General features: G+C 60.9%; 1 protein-coding gene across 1 annotated transcript in view; it reads right to left on the reverse strand.

Annotated features, from left to right (window-relative positions):
* Positions 1-4: 4 nt before the first annotated feature.
* The window catches only part of LOC137461356 (ryanodine receptor 1-like), a gene marked incomplete at both ends in the record, with an annotated part of 38,908 nt that continues 16,607 nt past the window's right edge, over positions 5-22,305 (reverse strand). Inside the window, 7 exons of the mRNA XM_068171116.1 lie at positions 5-22; positions 3,532-3,773; positions 5,472-5,605; positions 8,736-8,854; positions 10,718-10,813; positions 14,008-14,143; positions 16,840-17,056. Of these exons, the coding sequence (XP_068027217.1) occupies positions 5-22; positions 3,532-3,773; positions 5,472-5,605; positions 8,736-8,854; positions 10,718-10,813; positions 14,008-14,143; positions 16,840-17,056 (962 nt within the window). The remainder of the gene's footprint in view (positions 23-3,531; positions 3,774-5,471; positions 5,606-8,735; positions 8,855-10,717; positions 10,814-14,007; positions 14,144-16,839; positions 17,057-22,305) is intronic.

Raw genomic sequence — 22,305 nt, forward strand, 5'->3', positions numbered from 1 at the left:
GACACGGCCCGGGCCACGCCCCCTGCCGCGGCACAGCCCTGCCTCAGGCGCCGGCCCCCGGGGGGGGCACTTGGGGGGGCAGTTTGGGAGGGATGAAGGGCAGTTGGGGGGCACTTGGGGGGCACTTTGGGAGGGGTAGGGGCAGTTGGGGGGCAACTTGGGGAGCACTTTGGGAGGGGTGGGAGGGCAGTTGGGGGGCACTTTGGGAGGGATGGAGGGCAGTTGGGGGCACTTGGGGGGCACTTTGGGAGGGGTGGGGGGCAGTTGGGGAGCACTTTGGGAAGGGTGGGGGCAGTTGGGGGGCACTTGGGGGGCAGTTGGGGAGCACTTTGGGAGGGGTAGGGGCAGTTGGGGGGCACTTGGGGGGCACTTTGGGAGCACTTTGGGAGAGGTAGGGGCAGTTGGGGGGCACTTTGGGAGGGGTGGGGGGCAGTTGGGGGGCACTTGGGGAGCACTTTGGGAGGGGGTGGAGGCAGTTGGGGGGCACTTTGGGAGGGATGGAGGGCAGTTGGGGGCACTTGGGGGGCACTTTGGGAGGGGTGGGGGGGCCAGTTGGGGAGCACTTTGGGAAGGGTAGGGGCAGTTGGGGGGCACTTTGGGGGAGTTGGGGGGCGGGGGGGGCAGTTTGGGAGGGATGGAGGGCAGTTGGGGGACACTTGGGGGGCAGTTGGGGGGCACATTGGGAGGGGTGGGGGCAGTTGGGGACACTTTGGGAGGGATAGAGGGCAGTTGGGGGGCAGTTGGGGGGCACTTTGGGAGGGGTGGAGGGCAGTTGGGGGGCAGTTGGGGAGCACTTTGGGAGGGGTGGGGGCACTTGGGGGGCACTTTGGGAGGGATGGAGGGCAGTTGGGGGGCACTTTGGGAGGGGTAGGGCAGTTGGGGGGCACTTGGGCAGTTGGGGGACACTTTGGGAGGGGTAGGGGCAGTTGGGGGGCAGTTGGGGAGCACTTTGGGAGGGGTGGGGGTACTTGGGGGGCACTTTGGGAGGGATGGAGGGCACTTGGGGGGCACTTTGGGAGGGGGTGGGGGCAGTTGGGGGGCACTTGGGGGGCAGTTGGGGAGCACTTTGGGAGGGGTGGGGGCAGTTGGGGGGGCAGTTGGGGGGCAGTTTGGGAGGGGTGGGGGCAGTTGGGGGACACTTTGGGAGGGGTAGGGCAGTTGGGGGGCACTTGGGCAGTTGGGGGACACTTTGGGAGGGGTAGGGGCAGTTGGGGGGCACTTGGGGGGCACTTTGGGAGGGGGTGGGGCAGTTGGGGGCACTTGGGGGCAGTTGGGGAGCACTTTGGGAGGGGTGGGGGCAGTTGGGGGGCACTTGGGGGGCAGTTGGGGGCACTTTGGGAGGGGTGGGGGCAGTTGGGGGCACTTTGGGGAGGGGTGGGGGCAGTTGGGGGACACTTTGGGAGGGGGTAGGGGCAGTTGGGGGGCACTTTGGGAGGGGTGGGGGCAGTTGGGGGGCACTTTGGGAGGGGTGGGGGCAGTTGGGGGGCACTTGGGGGGCAGTTGGGGAGCACTTTGGGAGGGGTGGGGGACAGTTGGGGGCACTTGGGGAGCACTTTGGGAGGGGTGGGGGCAGTTGGGGGGCAGTTGGGGAGCACATTGGGAGGGGTGGGGGCAGTTGGGGGGCACTTGGGGGGCACTTTGGGAGGGGTAGGGGCAGTTGGGGGACACTTTGGGAGGGGTGGGGGCAGTTGGGGGGCACTTGGGGGGCAGTTGGGGAGCACTTTGGGAGGGGTGGGGGCAGTTGGGGGACACTTTGGGAGGGATAGAGGGCAGTTGGGGGGCACTTGGGGGGCACTTTGGGAGGGGTGGAGGGCAGTTGGGGGGCAGTTGGGGAGCACTTTGGGAGGGGTGGGGGGCAGGTTGGGGGGCACTTTGGGAGGGGTAGGGGCAGTTGGGGGCACTTTGGGAGGGGGTGGGGGCAGTTGGGGGACACTTCGGGGGCACTTTGGGAGGGGTGGGGGCAGTTGGGGGGGCACTTGGGGGGCAGTTGGGGAGCACATTGGGAGGGGTGGGGGCAGTTGGGGGCACTTGGGGGGCAGTTGGGGAGCAACATTGGGAGGGGTGGGGGCAGTTGGGGGGCACTTGGGGAGCACATTGGGAGGGGTGGGGGGCAGTTGGGGGCACTTTGGGGTCACACAGGGACACTTTGGGGTCACTTTGGGGCCCCTTGGGGTCAGGAGGGGGCAGCTGGGGGCCTGGTGGGGGGTCACTTTGGGGACACTTGGAGCCCCTTGGGGTCACTTTGGGGTCACTTGGGATCACTTTGGGGCCCCTTGGGGACACCTGGGGACAGGGTGGGGGTCACTTGGGGACACTTGGAGCCCCTTGGGGTCACTTTGGGGTCACTTGGGGTCAGGAGGGGGCACTTGGGGGCCTGGTGGGGGGTCACTTTGGGGACAGTTGGAGCCCCCTGGGGGACACTTGGGGACACCTGGGGGCAGGGTGGGGGTCACTTGGGGACACTTTGAAGCCCTCTGGGGTCCATTTGGGGTCACTTTGGGGCCCCTTGGGGTCCCTTGGGGTGAGGAGGGGACACCTGGGGGCAGGGTGAGGGTCACCTGGGGACACTTGGAGCCCCTTTGGGGTCACTTTGGGGCCCCTTGGGGTCAGGAGGGGGCACCTGGGGGCCTGGTGGGGGTCACCTGGGGACACTTTGAAGCCCTCTGGGGTCATTTTGGGGTCACTTTGGGGCCCCTTGGGGTCACTTGGGGTCAGGAGGGGACACCTGGGGGCAGGGTGAGGGTCACTTTGGGGACACTTGGAGCCCCTTGGGGTCACTTTGGGTCCCCTTGGGGGTCACTTTGGGGACACTTGGAGGCCCTTGGGGTCACTTTGGGGTCACTTGGAGCCCCTTGGGGTCACTTTGGGGCCCCTTGGGGTCAGGAGGGGACACCTGGGGGCAGGGTGGGGGTCACTTTGGGGACACTTGGAGCCCCTTGGGTCACTTTGGGTCCCCTTGGGGTCACTTTGGGGACACTTGGAGCCCCTTGGGGTCACTTTGGGTCCCCTTGGGGTCACTTGGGGACACTTGGAGCCCCTTGGGGTCACTTTGGGGTCACTTGGAGCCCCTTGGGGTCACTTTGGGGACACTTGGAGGCCCTTGGGGTCACTTGGAGCTCTTTGGGGTCACTTTGGGGACACTTGGAGCCCCTTGGGGTCACTTTGGGGGACACTTGGAGCCCCTTGGGGTGACTTTGGGGTCACTTGGAGCTCCTTGGGGTCACTTTGGGGACACTTGGAGCTCCTTGGGGACACTCTGGGGCCCCTTGGGGTCAGGAGGGGGACACCTGGGGGGCCTGGTGGGGGTCACTTGGGGGCACTTGGAGCCCCTTGGGGACACTTGGGGACACCTGGGGGCCTGGTGGGGGTCACTTGGGGACACTTGGAGCCCCTTGGGGTCACTTTGAGGACTCTTGGAGCCCCTTGGGGTCACTTTGGGGGACTCTTGGAGCCCCTTGGGGCCACCTGGGCGGGTGGGGGGGGAGGGGAGTGTGGAGGCTCGGGGGTCCCCCGGGCGCCCCCTGCTGTCACCTGCCCACAGGTGCAGGCCGTCGAAGCCGAAGGAGGCCAAGTCGTCGCCGACGCCGTTCCCCCCCCAGCCCTCCCCGCCCCCCGGGGCGGGGCCGTAGGCGCCGGCCGCCGCCCAGCCCACGCGCAGGTGGGTGGGGCAGGGCGTGGCGAAGGGCCTGGTCCAATCGATGGCCACCTCGAAGTACCAGCGGCTGTACTGGGTGGAGCCCGGGTGGGTGCCCACGAAGATGTTGGGCCGGATGCTGGGGGAGGGGGGAGGGGGGAGAGGAGACCCTCAGGGAGCAGCTCAAGAGGTCCTAGGAGCAGCTCCAGGGCCTCCAGGAGCAGCTCAAGAGGTCCTAGGAGGAGCTCCAGGGCCTCCAGGAGCAGCTCAAGAGGTCCTAGGAGCAGCTCCAAAACATCTCAAAGGCTTCCAGGAGCACCTCAAGGACTTCAGGAGCACCTCAAGGACATCTCAAAAGATTCCAGGAGCACCTCAAGGGCTTCAGGAGCTCCTCAGGAGCACCTCAAGGACATCTCAAGGGCTTCCAGGAGCACCTCAGGAACATCTCAAGGGCTTCCAGGAGCACCTCAGAAACCTCAGGAGCACCTCAAGGACATCTCAAAAACCTCAGGAGCACCTCAAGAACCTCTCAAGGGCTTCCAGGAGCACCTCAAGGACTTCAGGAGCTCCTCAGGAGCACCTCAAGAACATCTCAAGGGCTTCCAGGAGCACCTCAGAAACCTCAGGAGCACCTCAAGGACATCTCAAAGGCTTCCAGGAGCACCTCAAGGACATCTCAAAGGATTCCAGGAGCACCTCAAGGGCTTCAGGAGCTCCTCAGGAGCACCTCAAGAACATCTCAAGGACTTCCAGGAGCACCTCAGAAACCTCAGGAGCACCTCAAGGACATCTCAAAGGCTTCCAGGAACCCCTCAAGAAGCTCAGGAGCACCTCAAGAACCTCTCAAAGGCTTCCAGGAACCCCTCAAGAAGCTCAGGAGCACCTCAAGAACCTCTCAAAAACCTCAGGAGCACCTCAAGAACATCTCAAGGGCTTCCAGGACCACCTAAGAAACCTCAGGAGCACCTCAAGGACACCTCAAAGGATTCCAGGAGCACCTCAAGAACCTCTCAAGGGCTTCCAGGAACCCCTCAAGAACCTCAGGACCACCTCAGGAGCCCCTCCAGAACATCTCAAGGGCTTCCAGGACCACCTCAAGAACCTCAGGAGCCCCTCCAGAACATCTCAGGGGCTTCCAGGAGCACCTCAAGAACCTCTCAAGGGCTTTCCAGGAGCACCTCAAGAACCTCAGGAGCACCTCAAGGACATCTCAAAGGATTCCAGGAGCACCTCAAGGACTTCAGGAGCTCCTCAGGAGCATCTCAAAAACCTCAGGAGCACCTCAAGAACCTCTCAAAGGCTTCCAGGAGCCCCTCAAGAAGCTCAGGAGCACCTCAAGAACCTCTCAAAAACCTCAGGAGCACCTCAAGAACCTCTCAAAGGCTTCCAGGAGCACCTCAAGAACATCTCAAGGGCTTCCAGGAGCACCTAAGAAACCTCAGGAGCACCTCAAGGACACCTCAAAGGATTCCAGGAGCACCTCAAGAACCTCTCAAAGGCTTCCAGGAACCCCTCAAGAACCTCTCAAGAACCTCAGGACCACCTCAGGAGCCCCTCCAGAACATCTCAGGGGCTTCCAGGAGCACCTCAAGAACCTCTCAAGGGCTTCCAGGAGCACCTCAAGAACCTCAGGAGCACCTCAAGGACATCTCAAAGGATTCCAGGAGCACCTCAAGGACTTCAGGAGCTCCTCAGGAGCACCTCAGGAACATCTCAAGGGCTTCTAGGAGCACCTCAGGAACCTCAGGAGCCCCTCAAGGACATCTCAAAGGCTTCCAGGAGCCCCTCAAGAACCTCAGGAGCACCTCAAGGACATCTCAAGGTCCTCCAGACTCACCTGGTGACGTAGTTGACCAGGCCAGTCTGGAGCAGGAGGTCCCTCCTGGGCAGGAGGTTCTCGGTGATCAGGTTCTGGTTGGACCTGACGGCCACAGCGTTGCAGACACAGAGCGAGCAGAGGACATCCAGCACCTGCCAGAGGGAGGAGGAGGAGGAGGAGAACCTCAGGACCACCTCAGGAGCACCTCAAGAACATCTCATGAACATCAGGAGCACCTCAAGGACATCTCATGAACATCAGGAGCACCTCAAGAACCTCAGGAGCACCTCAAGGATATCTCAAGGGCTTCCAGGAGCACCTCAAGAACCTCAGGAGCACCTCAAGGATATCTCAAGGGCTTCCAGGAGCACCTCAAGAACCTCAGGAGCACCTCAAGGACATCTCAAGGGCTTCCAGGAGCACCTCAAGAACCTCAGGAGCACCTCAAGGACATCTCAAGGGCTTCCAAGGAGCACCTCAAGAACCTCAGGAGCACCTCAAGAACTTCAGGAGCTCATCAAGAGCCCCTCAAGGACATCTCAAAGGCTTCCAGGAGCCCCTCAAGGACATCTCAAGGACATCTCAAGGGCTTCCAGGAGCACCTCAAGGGCTTCCAGGAGCCCCTCAAGAACCTCAGGAGCCCCTCAAGGACATCTCAAGGACATCTCAAGGGCTTCCAGGAGCACCTCAAGGGCTACCAGGAGCACCTCAAGAACCTCAGGAGCTCCTCAGGAGCACCTCAAGGACATCTCAAGGACATCTCAAGGGCTTCCAGGAGCACCTCAAGAACCTGAGGAGCACCTCCAGAACATCTCCAGGGCTTCCAGGAGCACCTCAAGGACATCTCAAGGGCTTCCAGGAGCACCTCAAGAACCTCAGGAGCACCTGAAGGACATCTCAAGGGCTTCCAGGAGCACCTCAAGAACCTGAGGAGCACCTCAAGAACATCTCAAGGGCTTCCAGGAGCACCTCAAGGACATCTCAAGGGCTTCCAGGAGCACCTCAAGAACCTCAGGAGCACCTCCAGAACATCTCAAGGGCTTCCAGGAGCACCTCAAGAACATCTCAAGGGCTTCCAGGAGCACCTCAAGAACCTCAGGAGCACCTCAAGGACATCTCAAGGGCTTCCAAAGAGCACCTCAAGAACCTCAGGAGCACCTCAAGAACTTCAGGAGCTCATCAAGAGCCCCTCAAGGACATCTCAAGGGCTTCCAGGAGCACCTCAAGGGCTTCCAGGAGCCCCTCAAGAACCTCAGGAGCCCCTCAAGGACATCTCAAGGGCTTCCAGGAGCACCTCAAGAACCTCAGGAGCACCTCAAGAACACCTCAAGGGCTTCCAGGAGCACCTCAAGAACCTCAGGAGCACCTCAAGAACACCTCAAGGGCTTCCAGGAGCACCTCAAGAACATCTCAAGGGCTTCCAGGAGCACCTCAAGAGCCTCAGGAGCACCTCAAGGACATCTCAAGGGCTTCCAGGAGCCCCTCAAGAACCAGAGGAGCACCTCAAGAACCTCAGGAGCACCTCAAGGACATCTCTAGGGCTTCCAGGAGCACCTCAAGAACCTCAGGAGCACCTCAAGGACATCTCAAGGGCTTCCAGGAGCACCTCAAGAACCTCAGGAGCACCTCAAGAACCTCAGGAGCACCTCAAGGACATCTCAAGGGCTTCCAGGAGCACCTCAAGAACCTCAGGAGCACCTCAAGGACATCTCAAGGGCTTCCAGGAGCACCTCAAGAACCTCAGGAGCTCCTCAAGGACATCTCAAGGGCTTCCAGGAGCACCTCAAGAACCTCAGGAGCACCTCAAGGACATCTCAAGGGCTTCCAGGAGCCCCTCAAGAACATCTCAAGGGCTTCCAGGAGCACCTCAAGAACCTCAGGAGCACCTCAAGAACTTCAGGAGCTCATCCAGAGCCCCTCAAGGACATCTCAAAGGCTTCCAGGAGCCCCTCAAGGACATCTCAAGGGCTTCCAGGAGCACCTCAAGAACCTGAGGAGCACCTCAAGGACATCTCAAGAGCTTCCAGGAACACCTCAAGAACCTCAGGAGCACCTCAAGGACATCTCAAGGGCTTCCAGGAGCACCTCAAGGACCTCAGGAGCACCTCAAGGACATCTCAAAGGATTCCAGGAGCACCTCAAGGGCTTCTAGGAGCACCTCAAGAACCTCTCAAGGGCTTCCAGGAGCACCTCAAGAACCTCAGGAGCTCCTCAAGGACATCTCAAGGGCTTCCAGGAGCACCTCAAGAACCTCAGGAGCACCTCAAGAACATCTCAAGGGCTTCCAGGAGCACCTCAAGAACCTCAGGAGCACCTCCAGGACATCTCAAGGGCTTCCAGGAGCACCTCAAGAACATCTCAAGGGCTTCCAGGAGCACCTCAAGAGCCTCAGGAGCACCTCAAGGGCTTCCAGGAGCACCTCAAGAACCTCAGGAGCACCTCAATGACATCTCAAGGGCTTCCAGGAGCACCTCAAGAACCTCAGGAGCACCTCAAGAACTTCAGGAGCTCATCCAGAGCCCCTCAAGGACATCTCAAGGGCTTCCAGGAGCCCCTCAAGGACATCTCAAGGGCTTCCAGGAGCACCTCAAGAACCTCAGGAGCTCCTCAGGAGCACCTCCAGAACATCTCAAGGGCTTCCAGGAGCCCCTCAAGGACATCTCAAGGGCTTCCAGGAGCCCCTCAAGGACATCTCAAGGGCTTCCAGGAGCCCCTCAAGGACATCTCAAGGGCTTCCAGGAGCACCTCCAGAACATCTCAAGGGCTTCCAGGAGCACCTCCAGAACATCTCAAGGGCTTCCAGGAGCACCTCCAGAACATCTCAAGGGCTTCCAGGAGCACCTCAAGGGCTTCCAGGAGCACCTCAAGGACATCTCAAGGGCTACCAGGAGCACCTCAAGGGCTTCCAGGAGCCCCTCAAGGACATCTCAAGGGCTACCAGGAGCACCTCAAGGGCTTCCAGGAGCCCCTCAAGGACATCTCAAGGGCTTCCAGGAGCCCCTCAAGGGCTTCCAGGAGCCCCTCAAGGGCTTCCAGGAGCACCTCAAGGACATCTCAAGGGCTTCCAGGAGCACCTCAAGGACATCTCAAGGGCTTCCAGGAGCACCTCAAGGACATCTCAAGGGCTTCCAGGAGCCCCTCAAGGACATCTCAAGGGCTTTCAGGAGCCCCTCAAGGGCTTCCAGGAGCACCTCAAGGGCTTCCAGGAGCCAGGGGCTGGAGAGAAGGTCCCCAGGGAGGGTGGTGGGATGGAGAAGACCTCCCCCCCAGGGCCTGGGGCACCTTGTGGTTGCGGCCATGCTTGTCCAGCAGGGAGATGATGGACTTGATGTGGTTCTCCTGGATGATGTTCAGCACCTCGGGGCTCTCGATCAGCACGCAGTAGAGGACCTCCAGGATGCCTGCAGGAGAGGGCAGGGCCCGGGGGGAGCTCCCTCAGGGACGTGGAGAAGGTCCCTCAGGGCCACCTTGAGGTCCCTCAAGCCAATGTTGGGGTTCCTCAGGACCATGGAGAAGTCCTTAGAGCAATGGAGAAGGTCCTCAGGGCCACACTGAGGTCCCTCAGGGCCATGGAGAGGTCCTCAGGGCCACGGAGAGGTCCCTCAGGACTACACTGAGGTTCCTCAGCCCTATGGAGAGGTCCTCAGGGCCACACTGAGGTCCCTCAGGGCCATGGAGAGGTCCCTCAGGGCCATGGAGAGGTCCCTCAGGGCCACACTGAGCTCCCTCAGGACTACATTGAGGCCCTTAGGGCCACATTGAAGGCTCTCAGGGCCCATGGAGAGGTCCTCAGGGCTACATTGAGATCCCTCAGGACTACATTGAGGTCCTCAGGGCCACACTGAGGTCCCTCAGGACTACATTGAGCTCCCTCAGGGCCATGGAGAGGTCCCTCAGGGCCACACTGAGGTCCCTCAGGGCCATGGAGAGGTCCTCAGGGCCCCACTGAGCTCCCTCAGGGCCATGGAGAGGTCCTCAGGGCCCCACTGAGCTCCCTCAGGGCCATGGAGAGGTCCTCAGGGCCCCACTGAGCTCCCTCAGGACTACATTGAGGTTCCTCAGCCCTATGGAGAGGTCCCTCAGGGCTACATGGAGAGGTCCCTCAGGGCCACATGGAGAGGTCCCTCAGGACTACATTGAGGTTCCTCAGCCCTATGGAGAGGTCCTCAGGGCCACATTGAGCTCCCTCAGGGCCAAATTGAGGTTCCTCAGCCCTATGGAGAGGTCCTCAGGGCCATGGAGAGGTCCCTCAGGGCCACATGGAGAGGTCCCTCAGCCCTATGGAGAGGTCCTCAGGGCCACACTGAGGTCCCTCAAGCCTATGTTGAGGTCCCTCAGGGCCATGGAGAGGTCCTCAGGGCCACACTGAGCTCCCTCAGCCCTATGGAGAGGTCCTCAGGGCCCCACTGAGCTCCCTTCAGGCCATGGAGAGGTCCCTCAGGGCCACATTGAGGTTCCTCAGCCCTATGGAGAGGTCCTCAGGGCCCCACTGAGGTCCCTCAGGGCCATGGAGAGGTCCTCAGGGCCATGGAGAGGTCCTCAGGGCCCCACTGAGCTCCCTCAGGGCCATGGAGAGGTCCCTCAGGGCCACATTGAGCTCCCTCAGCCCTATGGAGAGGTCCTCAGGGCCATGGAGAGGTCCCTCAGGGCCACACTGAGGTCCCTCAGGGCCACACTGAGGTCCCTCAAGCCAATGCTGAGGTTCCTCAGGACCATGGAGAGGTCCTCAGGGCCACATTGAGCTCCCTCAGGACTACATTGAGGTTCCTCAGCCCTATGGAGAGGTCCCTCAGGGCCATGGAGAGGTCCTCAGGGCCCCACTGAGCTCCCTCAGGACTACATTGAGGTTCCTCAGCCCTATGGAGAGGTCCTCAGGGCCATGGAGAGGTCCTCAGGGCTACATTGAGATCCCTCAGGACTACATTGAGGTTCCTCAGCCCTATGGAGAGATCCTCAGGGCCACACTGAGGTCCCTCAGGGCCATGGAGAGGTCCCTCAGGGCCATGGAGAGGTCCCTCAGGGCCACACTGAGGTCCCTCAGCACCATGGAGAGGTCCTCAGGGCCGCATTGAAGTCCTTCAGGACCATGGAGAAGGTCCTCAGGACCACATCGAAAAGGTTCTCAGGGCCACACTGAGGTCCTCAGGGCCCCACGAGGTCCCTCAGCACCATGGACAGGTCCCTCAGGACCACCTTGAGGTTAATCAGCCCCACACCGAGGTCCTCCCCAGCCCCACACCGAGGTCCCCCCCAACCCCACAGACCTGAGGAGGCCTCCAGCCTGTCCAGCTTGGAGACCAACCAGTCCAGGTTGGTGGAGAAGAGAGCACAGTTGGCTCTGTTGCCGCGGATCAGGGAGGCTGTGGGGCAGAGGGCACAGCACTTAGGGGGCAGTGCCCCCCCCCCAAGCTGCCCCATGGCTGCTCCCAACCCAACCCTTTGGTCTCCAACCCACAGCTGCCCCACAGCTGCCCCACAGCCACCCCATGGTTGCACCATAGCTGCCTCCAACCCAACCCTTTGGTCTCCAACCCAACTCTGTGGTCTCCAACCCATAGCTGCCCCACAGCTGCCCCACAGCAGCCTCCAACCCAACCCTTTGGCCTCCAACCCATAGCTGCCCCACAGCTGCCTCCAACCCAACCCTTTGGTCTCCAACCCAACCCTTTGGCCTCCAACCCATAGCTGCTTCCAACCCAACCCTTTGGCCTCCAACCCATAGCTGCCCCATAGCTGCTTCCAACCCAACCCTTTGGCCTCCAACCCATAGCTGCCCCATAGCTGCCTCCAACCCAACCCTTTGGTCTCCAACCCATAGCTGCCCCACAGCTGCCTCCAACCCAACCCTTTGGTCTCCAACCCAACCCTTTGGTCTCCAACCCATAGCTGCCCCACAGCTGCCTCCAACCCAACCCTTTGGTCTCCAACCCAACCCTGTTGTCTCCAACCCATAGCTGCCCCACGGCTGCCCACAGCTGCCTCCAACCCAACCCTTTGGTCTCCAACCCAACCCTGTGGTCTCCAACCCATAGCTGCCCCACAGCTGCCTCCAACCCAACCCTTTGGCCTCCAACCCATAGCTGCCCCACAGCTGCCCCACAGCAGCCTCCAACCCAACCCTTTGGCCTCCAACCCATAGCTGCCCCACAGCTGCCTCCAACCCAACCCTTTGGTCTCCAACCCAACCCTGTGGTCTCCAACCCATAGCTGCCCCATAGCTGCCTCCAACCCAACCCTTTGGTCTCCAACCCATAGCTGCCCCACAGCTGCCCCATAGCTGCCTCCAACCCAACCCCTTGGTCTCCAACCCATAGCTGCCCCACAGCTGCCCCACAGCTGCCTCCAACCCAACCCTTTGGTCTCCAACCCACAGCTGCCCCACAGCTGCCTCCAATCCAACCCCTTGGCCTCCAACCCATAGCTGCCCCACAGCTGCCCCATAGCTGCCTCCAACCCAACCCTTTGGTCTCCAACCCATAGCTGCCCCATAGCTGCCTCCAACCCAACCCTTTGGCCTCCAACCCATAGCTGCCCCACAGCTGCCCCATACCTGCCTCCAACCCATAGCTGCCCCACAGCTGCCCCATACCTGCCTCCAACCCATAGCTGCCCCACAGCTGCCTCCAACCCAACCCTTTGGCCTCCAACCCATAGCTGCCCCACAGCTGCCTCCAACCCAACCCTTTGGCCTCCAACCCATAGCTGCCCCACAGCTGCCTCCAACCCAACCCTTTGGCCTCCAACCCATAGCTGCCCCACAGCTGCCTCCAACCCAACCCTTTGGCCTCCAACCCATAGCTGCCCCACAGCTGCCTCCAACCCAACCCTTTGGCCTCCAACCCATAGCTGCCCCACAGCTGCCTCCAACCCAACCCTTTGGCCTCCAACCCATAGCTGCCCCACAGCTGCCTCCAACCCAACCCTTTGGCCTCCAACCCATAGCTGCCCCACAGCTGCCTCCAACCCAACCCTTTGGCCTCCAACCCATAGCTGCCCCACAGCTGCCTCCAACCCAACCCTTTGGCCTCCAACCCATAGCTGCCCCACAGCTGCCCCATAGCTGCCTCCAACCCAACCCTGTGGTCTCCAACCCACAGCTACCCCACAGCTGCCTCCAGCCCAACCCTGTGGTCTCCAACCCATAGCTGCCCCACAGCTGCCCCACAGCTGCCTCCAACCCAACCCTTTGGCCTCCAACCCATAGCTGCCCCACAGCTGCCCCATAGCTGCCTCCAACCCAACCCTTTGGCCTCCAACCCACAGCTGCCCCACAGCTGCCTCCAACCCAACCCCTTGGCCTCCAACCCATAGCTGCCCCACAGCTGCCTCCAACCCAACCCTTTGGTCTCCAACCCATAGCTGCCCCACAGCCGCCCCATAGCTGCCTCCAACCCAACCCCTTGGTCTCCAACCCATAGCTGCCCCACAGCTGCCTCCTACCCAACCCTTTGGCCTCCAACCCACAGCTGCCCCACAGCTGCCTCCAACCCAACCCTTTGGTCTCCAACCCATAGCTGCCCCACAGCTGCCTCCAACCCAACCCTTTGGTCTCCAACCCATAGCTGCCCCACAGCTGCCCCATGGCTGCCTCCAACCCAACCCTTTGGTCCCCAACCCACAGCTGCCCCATAGCTGCCTGCAACCCAACCCTTTGGTCTCCAACCCAACCCTGTGGTCTCCAACCCATAGCTGCCCCACAGCTGCCCCATAGCTGCCTGCAACCCAACCCTTTGGTCTCCAACCCAACCCTGTGGTCTCCAACCCATAGCTGCCCCACAGCTGCCCCATAGCTGCCTCCAACCCAACCCCTTGGTCTCCAACCCATAGCTGCCCCACAGCTGCCCCACAGCTGCCTCCAACCCAACCCTTTGGTCTCCAACCCATAGCTGCCCCACAGCTGCCTCCAACCCAACCCTTTGGCCTCCAACCCATAGCTGCCCCACAGCTGCCTCCAACCCAACCCTTTGGTCTCCAACCCAACCCTGTGGTCTCCAACCCATAGCTGCCCCACAGCTGCCCCATAGCTGCCTCCTACCCAACCCTTTGGCCTCCAACCCATAGCTGCCCCACAGCTGCCTCCAACCCAACTCCATGGCCTCCAACCCTTTGGTCTCCAACCCATAGCTGCCCCACAGCTGCCCCACAGCTGCCCCCAACCCAACCCTTTGGCCTCCAACCCACAGCTGCCCCATAGCTGCCCCCAACCCAACTCCATGGCCTCCAACCCTTTGGTCTCCAACCCATAGCTGCCTCCAACCTAACCCTTTGGTCTCCAACCCATAGCTGCCCCACAGCTGCCTCCAACCCAGCCCCTTGGCCCCCAACCCCACCCCTTGGCCCCCAACCCCATGGCCTCCAACCCAACCCCATGGCCTCCAACCCAACCCCATGGCCCCCAACCCCACCCCTTGGCCCCCAACCCCATGGCCTCCAACCCAACCCCATGGCCTCCAACCCAACCCCACGGCTCCCTACCCTACTCCACGACCACAAACCCCTCCTCATGGCCCCACAGCTGCCCCCCAGCCCCACCTGCCCCCCCCCCCAGCCTCACCCAGCAGCTCATAGAGGAGGTTGACGATGGTCTTCCAGGAGGCCGCAGCCTCCTCCCCGGCGCTCTCGGCGAAGTGAGCAGCGGTGCTGTAGCGATTCAGGCGGTCGATGCAGTTCAGCACCAGCGTCACCATGCCCTGGAGGGACACCCCCAGACCCACAAGTGGCCCCACAGAGTCCCCCCTCTGCCCCACGGAGCCACAGCCAGCCCCAGGGAGCCGCCACGGAACCTCCCGAGGCCAACTGATGGCTCCGGAGTGGCAACTCGGACCCAGAACCAGCCCCACAGAGCCAACTCTGCCCCACAGATCCAGGACCAGCCCCACAGAACCTACTCTGCCCCACAGAGTCACAGCCAGCCCCACAGAACCACCTCTGCCCCACAGAGGCAGAGTCAGCCCCACAGAACCACCACAGATCCTCCTCAGCCCAACCAATGGCTCTGGAGAGCCAACTCGGACCCAGAACCAGCCCCACAGAGCCAACTCTGCCCCATAGATCCAGGACCAGCCCCACAGAACCTACTCTGCCCCACAGAGTCACAGCCAGCCCCATAGAGCCACAGCCAGCCCCAAAGATCCAGAGCCAGCCCCACAGAGGCACCACAGTTCCTCTTCAGCCCAACCAATGGCTCTGGAGAGGCAACTCAGACCCAGAACCAGCCCCACAGAGCCAACTCTGCCCCATAGATCCAGGACCAGCCACACAGAACCTACTCTGCCCCACAGAGTCACAGCCAGCCCCACAGAACCACCTCTGCCCCACAGAGGCAGAGTCAGCCCCACAGAGCCACCACAGATCCTCCTCAGCCCAGCCAATGGCTCTGGAGAGCCAACCCAGAGTCAGAACCAGCCCCACAGAGCCAACTCTGCCCCACAGATCCAGGACCAGCCCCACAGAATCTACTCTGCCCCACAGAGTCACAGCCAGCCCCACAGAACCACCTCTGCCCCACAGAGGCAGAGTCAGCCCCACAGAGCCACCACAGACCCTCCTCAGCCCAACCAATGGCTCTGGAGAGGCAACTCGGACCCAGAACCAGCCCCACAGAGCCAACTCTGCCCTACAGATCCAGGACCAGCCCCACAGAATCTACTCTGCCCCACATAGGCAGAGCCAGCCCCATAGAGCCACAGCCAGCCCCAAAGATCCAGAGCCAGCCCCACAGAGGCGCCATAGTTCCTCTTCAGCCCAACCAATGGCTCTGGAGAGGCAACTCGGACCCAGAACCAGCCCCACAGAGCCAACTCTGCCCCACAGATCCAGGACCAGCCCCACAGAATCTACTCTGCCCCACAGAGTCACAGCCAGCCCCACAGAACCACCTCTGCCCCACAGAGGCAGAGTCAGCCCCACCGAGCCACCACAGATCCTCCTCAGCCCAACCAATGGCTCTGGAGAGGCAGCTCGGACTCAGAACCAGCCCCACAGATCCACCTCTGCCCCATAGATCCAGGACCAGCCCCACAGAATCTACTCTGCCCCACATAGGCAGAGCCAGCCCCATAGAGCCACAGCCAGCCCCAAAGATCCAGAGCCAGCCCCACAGAGGCGTCATAGTTCCTCTTCAGCCCAACCAATGGCTCTGGAGAGGCAACTCGGACCCAGAACCAGCCCCACAGAGCCAACTCTGCCCCACAGATCCAGGACCAGCCCCACAGAGCCTCCTCTGCGCCATAGATCCAGGACCAGGCCCACAGAGCCTCCTCTGCCCCATAGATCCAGGACCAGCCCCAAGGAGCCACCACAGATCCTCCTCAGCCCAACCAATGGCTCTGGAGAGCCAGCTCGGACTCAGAACCAGCCCCACAGATCCACCTCTGCCCCATAGGTCCAGAATCAGCCCCATAGATCCACCCCTGCCCCACAGAGCCAGATCCAGCCCCACTTTTCCCCCTTCCAGACCCAGTTTACGATGTGTTTAAATGGGAGATTTGGGGGGGGGGGGAAGGTTTTGGGGTGCTTTTAGGGGGTCTCAGAATGGGAGGAGGGGTCTCAAATTGACAGGAGGGGTCTGAGGGGGTCCCAAAAACATGGGGAGGGTCTCAAATTGAGACTGGGGTGGGGAGGGGGGGTGGTCCCCGCTTCGTCTTTTAAGACCTAGCTGACGCCCCCCAAAGTGGTTAGAATGAGAGGGGTTGGGGGGGGCGGAGGCTTTGGGGTGCTTTTAGGGGGTCTCAGAATGGGAGGAGGGGTCTCAAATTGACAGGAGAGGTCTGAGGGGGTCCCAAAAATGTGGGGAGGGTCTCAAATTGAGACTGGGGTGGGGAGGGGGTGGTCCTAGCCTCTTCTTTTAAGACCTATCTAGCACCCCCCAAAGTGGTTAGAATGAGAGGGTTTGGGGGGGGCGGAGGTTTTGGGGTGCTTTTAGGGGGTCTCAGAATGGGAGGAGGGGTCTCAAAATCACAGGAGGGGTCTGAGGGGGTCCCAAAAATATGGGGAGGGTCTCAAATTGAGACTGGGGTGGGGAGGGGGTGGTCCTAGCCTCTTCTTTTAAGACCTATCTAGCACCCCCCAAAGTGGTTAGAATGAGAGGGTTTGGGGGGGGCGGAGGCTTTGGGGTGCTTTTAGGGGGTCTCAGAATGGGAGGAGGGGTCTCAAATTGACAGGAGGGGTCTGAGGGGGGCCCAAAAACGTGGGGAGGGTCTCAAATTGAGACTGGGGTGGGGAGGGGGGTTGGTCCCAGCCTCTTCTTTTAAGACCATTCTAACCGCTTTGGAGGGCGCCAGAAAGGGAGGGTTTGGGGGGGGGGAGGTTTTGGGGTGCTTTTAGGGGGTCTTAGAGGAGGAGGGGTCTCAAATTGACACGAGGGGGGCGGGGTGGGGGTCCCAACCTCCTGCTGGAAGAGGTTTTGCCTGGCTCGGAGCGCCCGGAGCCAGCCCTGGCGCTGGTCGTGCTGCAGGGATGCTGGCGGCGGCTGGCAGTAGTCGATGAGGTCCTGGAGGCTCAGGATAACGGCGGCCAGCGGTAGGGGCGGAGCCTGGTTAGGCCCCGCCCCTTGTCCCGCCCCCTGGCCGGCGCGGCCCCGCCCACTGAGCGAGTCCAAGCAGCTGCGGGAGGAGAGGAGGGAGGAGAGGGTCGGATACAAAGGCAGCGCTCCCGGTTTGAACCGGTTTAAAAGGGGGTTCCAAGGAGACCCCAGACCCAAATCGGAGCCCTTTGAGGAGCCTACAGACCCTATGGGAGCTCCCCAAGCCAGTTGGAAGCCCCCAGACCCAGTTGGGAGCCCCTAGACCCAGTTTAAACACCCCACCCCCCCCCCAAACAAGTCCAGTTTGGAACAGTCCAAACCCCCTTTGGAAGCCTCCAGCCCCACCGTGAAGCCCCCAGACCCAATTGCATCCCCACGACACCCCCCCCGATCCAATTTAAACCTTCACAACCTGTTTGAAGCCCCCAGCCCCATTTCAGACCTCCCCCCAGCCCCAGTTTAGAACCTTCCAGCCCCAGTTTGAAGCCCCCAGCCCCAATTTGCAACTTTCCAGCCCCGATTTGGAAGCCCCCAGCCCCAATTTGCAACTTTCCAGCCCCAGTTTGGAACCTCCCAGCCCTAATTCGAAGCCCCCAGCCCCAATTTGCAACCTTCCAGCCCCGATTTGGAAGCCCCCAGCCCCAATTTGCAACCTTCCAGCCCCAGTTCGAAGCCCCCAGCCCCAATTTGCAACTTTCCAGTCCCAATTCGAAGCCCCCAGCCCCAATTTGCAACCTTCCAGCCCCAGTTCGAAGCCCCCAGCCCCAGTTTGCAACCTCCCAGCCCCAATTCGAAGACCCCAGCCGCAATTCGCAACTTTCCAGCCCCAATTTGGAAGCCCCCAGCCCCAATTTGGAACTTTCCAGCCCCGATTTGGAAGCCCCCAGCCCCAATTTGCAACCTTCCAGCCCCAGTTTGGAACCTCCCAGCCCCAATTCGAAGCCCCCAGCCCCAATTTGCAACCTTCCAGCCCCGATTTGGAAGCCCCCAGCCCCAATTTGCAACTTTCCAGCCCCAGTTTGGAACCTCCCAGCCCCAATTCGAAGCCCCCAGCCCCAATTTGCAACTTTCCAGCCCCGATTTGGAAGCCCCCAGCCCCAATTTCCAACCTTCCAGCCCTAATTCGAAGCCCCCAGCCCCAATTTGCTACCTTCCAGCCCCAATTCGAAGCCCCCAGCCCCTATTTGCAACCTTCCAGCCCCGATTTGGAAGCCCCCAGCCCCAATTTGCAACCTTCCAGCCCCAGTTTGGAACCTCCCAGCCCCAATTCGAAGCCCCCAGCCCCAATTTGCAACTTTCCAGCCCCAGTTCGGAACCTTCCAGCCCCAATTCGAAGCCCCCAGCCCCAATTTGCAACTTTCCAGCCCTAATTCGAAGCCCCCAGCCCCAATTTGCAACTTTAAAGCCCCGATTTGGAAGCCCCCAGCCCCAATTTGCAACCTTCCAGCCCCAGTTTGGAACCTCCCAGCCCCAATTCGGAGCCCCCAGCCCCAATTTGCAACCTTCCAGCCCTAATTCGAAGCCCCCAGCCCCAATTTCCAACCTTCCAGCCCCGATTTGGAAGCCCCCAGCCCCAATTTGCAACTTTCCAGCCCCAGTTTGGAACTTCCCAGCCCCAATTCGAAGCCCCCAGCCCCAATTCGCGACCTTCCAGCCCCGATTTGGAAGCCCCCAGCCCCAATTTGCAACCTTCCAGCCCCAGTTCGAAGCCCCCAGCCCCAATTTGCAACTTTCCAGCCCCAGTTTGCAACCTCCCAGCCCCAATTCGAAGCCCCCAGCCCCAATTTGCAACTTTCCAGCCCTAATTCGAAGCCCCCAGCCCCAATTTGCAACTTTAAAGCCCCGATTTGGAAGCCCCCAGCCCCAATTTGCAACCTTCCAGCCCCAGTTTGGAACCTCCCAGCCCCAATTCGGAGCCCCCAGCCCCAATTTGCAACCTTCCAGCCCTAATTCGAAGCCCCCAGCCCCAATTTCCAACCTTCCAGCCCCGATTTGGAAGCCCCCAGCCCCAATTTGCAACTTTCCAGCCCCAGTTTGGAACTTCCCAGCCCCAATTTGCAACTTTCCAGCCCCGATTTGGAAGCCCCCAGCCCCAATTTGCAACTTTCCAGCCCCAGTTTGGAACTTCCCAGCCCCAATTCGAAGCCCCCAGCCCCAATTTGCAACCTTCCAGCCCCGATTTGGAAGCCCCCAGCCCCAATTTGCAACTTTCCAGCCCCAGTTTGGAACTTCCCAGCCCCAATTCGAAGCCCCCAGCCCCAATTCGCGACCTTCCAGCCCCGATTTGGAAGCCCCCAGCCCCAATTTGCAACCTTCCAGCCCCAGTTCGAAGCCCCCAGCCCCAATTTGCAACTTTCCAGCCCCAGTTTGCAACCTCCCAGCCCCAATTCGAAGCCCCCAGCCCCAATTTGCAACTTTCCAGCCCCAGTTTGGAACCTCCCAGCCCTAATTCGAAGCCCCCAGCCCCAATTTGCAACTTTCCAGCCCCGATTTGGAAGCCCCCAGCCCCAATTTGCAACTTTCCAGCCCCAGTTTGGAACCTCCCAGCCCTAATTCGAAGCCCCCAGCCCCAATTTGCAACTTTCCAGCCCCGATTTGGAAGCCCCCAGCCCCAATTTGCCACCTTCCAGCCCCAGTTCGAAGCCCCCAGCCCCAATTTGCAACCTTCCAGCCCTAATTCGAAGCCCCCAGCCCCAATTTGCAACCTTCCAGCCCCGATTTGGAAGCCCCCAGCCCCAATTTCCAACCTTCCAGCCCCGATTTGAAAGCCCCCAGCCCCAATTTGCAACCTTCCAGCCCCAATTCGAAGCCCCCAGCCCCTATTTGCAACCTTCCAGCCCCGATTTGGAAGCCCCCAGCCCCAATTTGCAACCTTCCAGCCCCAGTTTGGAACCTCCCAGCCCCAATTCGAAGCCCCCAGCCCCAATTTGCAACCTTCCAGCCCCGATTTGGAAGCCCCCAGCCTCAATTTGCAACTTTCCAGCCCCAGTTTGGAACCTCCCAGCCCCAATTCGAAGCCCCCAGCCCCAATTTGCAACTTTCCAGCCCTAATTCGAAGCCCCCAGCCCCAATTTGCAACCTTCCAGCCCCAGTTTGGAACCTCCCAGCCCCAATTCGGAGCCCCCAGCCCCAATTTGCAACCTTCCAGCCCTAATTCGAAGCCCCCAGCCCCAATTTCCAACCTTCCAGCCCCGATTTGGAAGCCCCCAGCCCCAATTTGCAACTTTCCAGCCCCAGTTTGGAACTTCCCAGCCCCAATTCGAAGCCCCCAGCCCCAATTCGCGACCTTCCAGCCCCGATTTGGAAGCCCCCAGCCCCAATTTGCAACCTTCCAGCCCCAGTTCGAAGCCCCCAGCCCCAATTTGCAACTTTCCAGCCCCAGTTTGCAACCTCCCAGCCCCAATTCGAAGCCCCCAGCCCCAATTTGCAACTTTCCAGCCCTAATTCGAAGCCCCCAGCCCCAATTTGCAACTTTAAAGCCCCGATTTGGAAGCCCCCAGCCCCAATTTGCAACCTTCCAGCCCCAGTTTGGAACCTCCCAGCCCCAATTCGGAGCCCCCAGCCCCAATTTGCAACCTTCCAGCCCTAATTCGAAGCCCCCAGCCCCAATTTCCAACCTTCCAGCCCCGATTTGGAAGCCCCCAGCCCCAATTTGCAACTTTCCAGCCCCAGTTTGGAACTTCCCAGCCCCAATTTGCAACTTTCCAGCCCCGATTTGGAAGCCCCCAGCCCCAATTTGCAACTTTCCAGCCCCAGTTTGGAACTTCCCAGCCCCAATTCGAAGCCCCCAGCCCCAATTCGCGACCTTCCAGCCCCGATTTGGAAGCCCCCAGCCCCAATTTGCAACCTTCCAGCCCCAGTTCGAAGCCCCCAGCCCCAATTTGCAACTTTCCAGCCCCAGTTTGGAACCTCCCAGCCCTAATTCGAAGCCCCCAGCCCCAATTTGCAACTTTCCAGCCCCGATTTGGAAGCCCCCAGCCCCAATTTGCAACTTTCCAGCCCCAGTTTGGAACCTCCCAGCCCTAATTCGAAGCCCCCAGCCCCAATTTGCAACTTTCCAGCCCCGATTTGGAAGCCCCCAGCCCCAATTTGCCACCTTCCAGCCCCAGTTCGAAGCCCCCAGCCCCAAATTGCAACCTTCCAGCCCTAATTCGAAGCCCCCAGCCCCAATTTGCAACCTTCCAGCCCCGATTTGGAAGCCCCCAGCCCCAATTTCCAACCTTCCAGCCCCGATTTGAAAGCCCCCAGCCCCAATTTGCAACCTTCCAGCCCCAATTCGAAGCCCCCAGCCCCTATTTGCAACCTTCCAGCCCCGATTTGGAAGCCCCCAGCCCCAATTTGCAACCTTCCAGCCCCAGTTTGGAACCTCCCAGCCCCAATTCGAAGCCCCCAGCCCCAATTTGCAACCTTCCAGCCCCGATTTGGAAGCCCCCAGCCTCAATTTGCAACTTTCCAGCCCCAGTTTGGAACCTCCCAGCCCCAATTCGAAGCCCCCAGCCCCAATTTGCAACTTTCCAGCCCTAATTCGAAGCCCCCAGCCCCAATTTGCAACCTTCCAGCCCCAGTTTGGAACCTCCCAGCCCCAATTCGGAGCCCCCAGCCCCAATTTGCAACCTTCCAGCCCTAATTCGAAGCCCCCAGCCCCAATTTCCAACCTTCCAGCCCCGATTTGGAAGCCCCCAGCCCCAATTTGCAACTTTCCAGCCCCAGTTTGGAACTTCCCAGCCCCAATTCGAAGCCCCCAGCCCCAATTTGCAACTTTCCAGCCCCGATTTGGAAGCCCCCAGCCCCAATTTGCAACTTTCCAGCCCCAGTTTGCAACCTCCCAGCCCCAATTCGAAGCCCCCAGCCCCAATTTGCAACTTTCCAGCCCCGATTTGGAAGCCCCCAGCCCCAATTTGCCACCTTCCAGCCCCAGTTCGAAGCCCCCAGCCCCAATTTGCAACCTTCCAGCCCTAATTCGAAGCCCCCAGCCCCAATTTGCAACCTTCCAGCCCCGATTTGGAAGCCCCCAGCCCCAATTTCCAACCTTCCAGCCCCGATTTGAAAGCCCCCAGCCCCAATTTGCAACCTTCCAGCCCCGATTTGGAAGCCCCCAGCCCCAATTTGCCACCTTCCAGCCCCAGTTCGAAGCCCCCAGCCCCAATTTGCAACCTTCCAGCCCCAGTTTGGAACCTCCCAGCCCCAATTCGAAGCCCCCAGCCCCAATTTGCAACTTTCCAGCCCCAGTTCGAAGCCCCCAGCCCCAATTTGCAACCTTCCAGCCCCAGTTTGGAACCTCCCAGCCCTAATTCGAAGCCCCCAGCCCCAGTTTTCATCCTTCCAGCC

The sequence above is a fragment of the Melanerpes formicivorus genome, unplaced genomic scaffold, assembly GCF_026170545.1.
Source record: "Melanerpes formicivorus ecotype bairdi unplaced genomic scaffold, bMelFor1.0.p_v2 SCAF_1886, whole genome shotgun sequence".
NCBI lineage: Eukaryota > Metazoa > Chordata > Aves > Piciformes > Picidae > Melanerpes > Melanerpes formicivorus.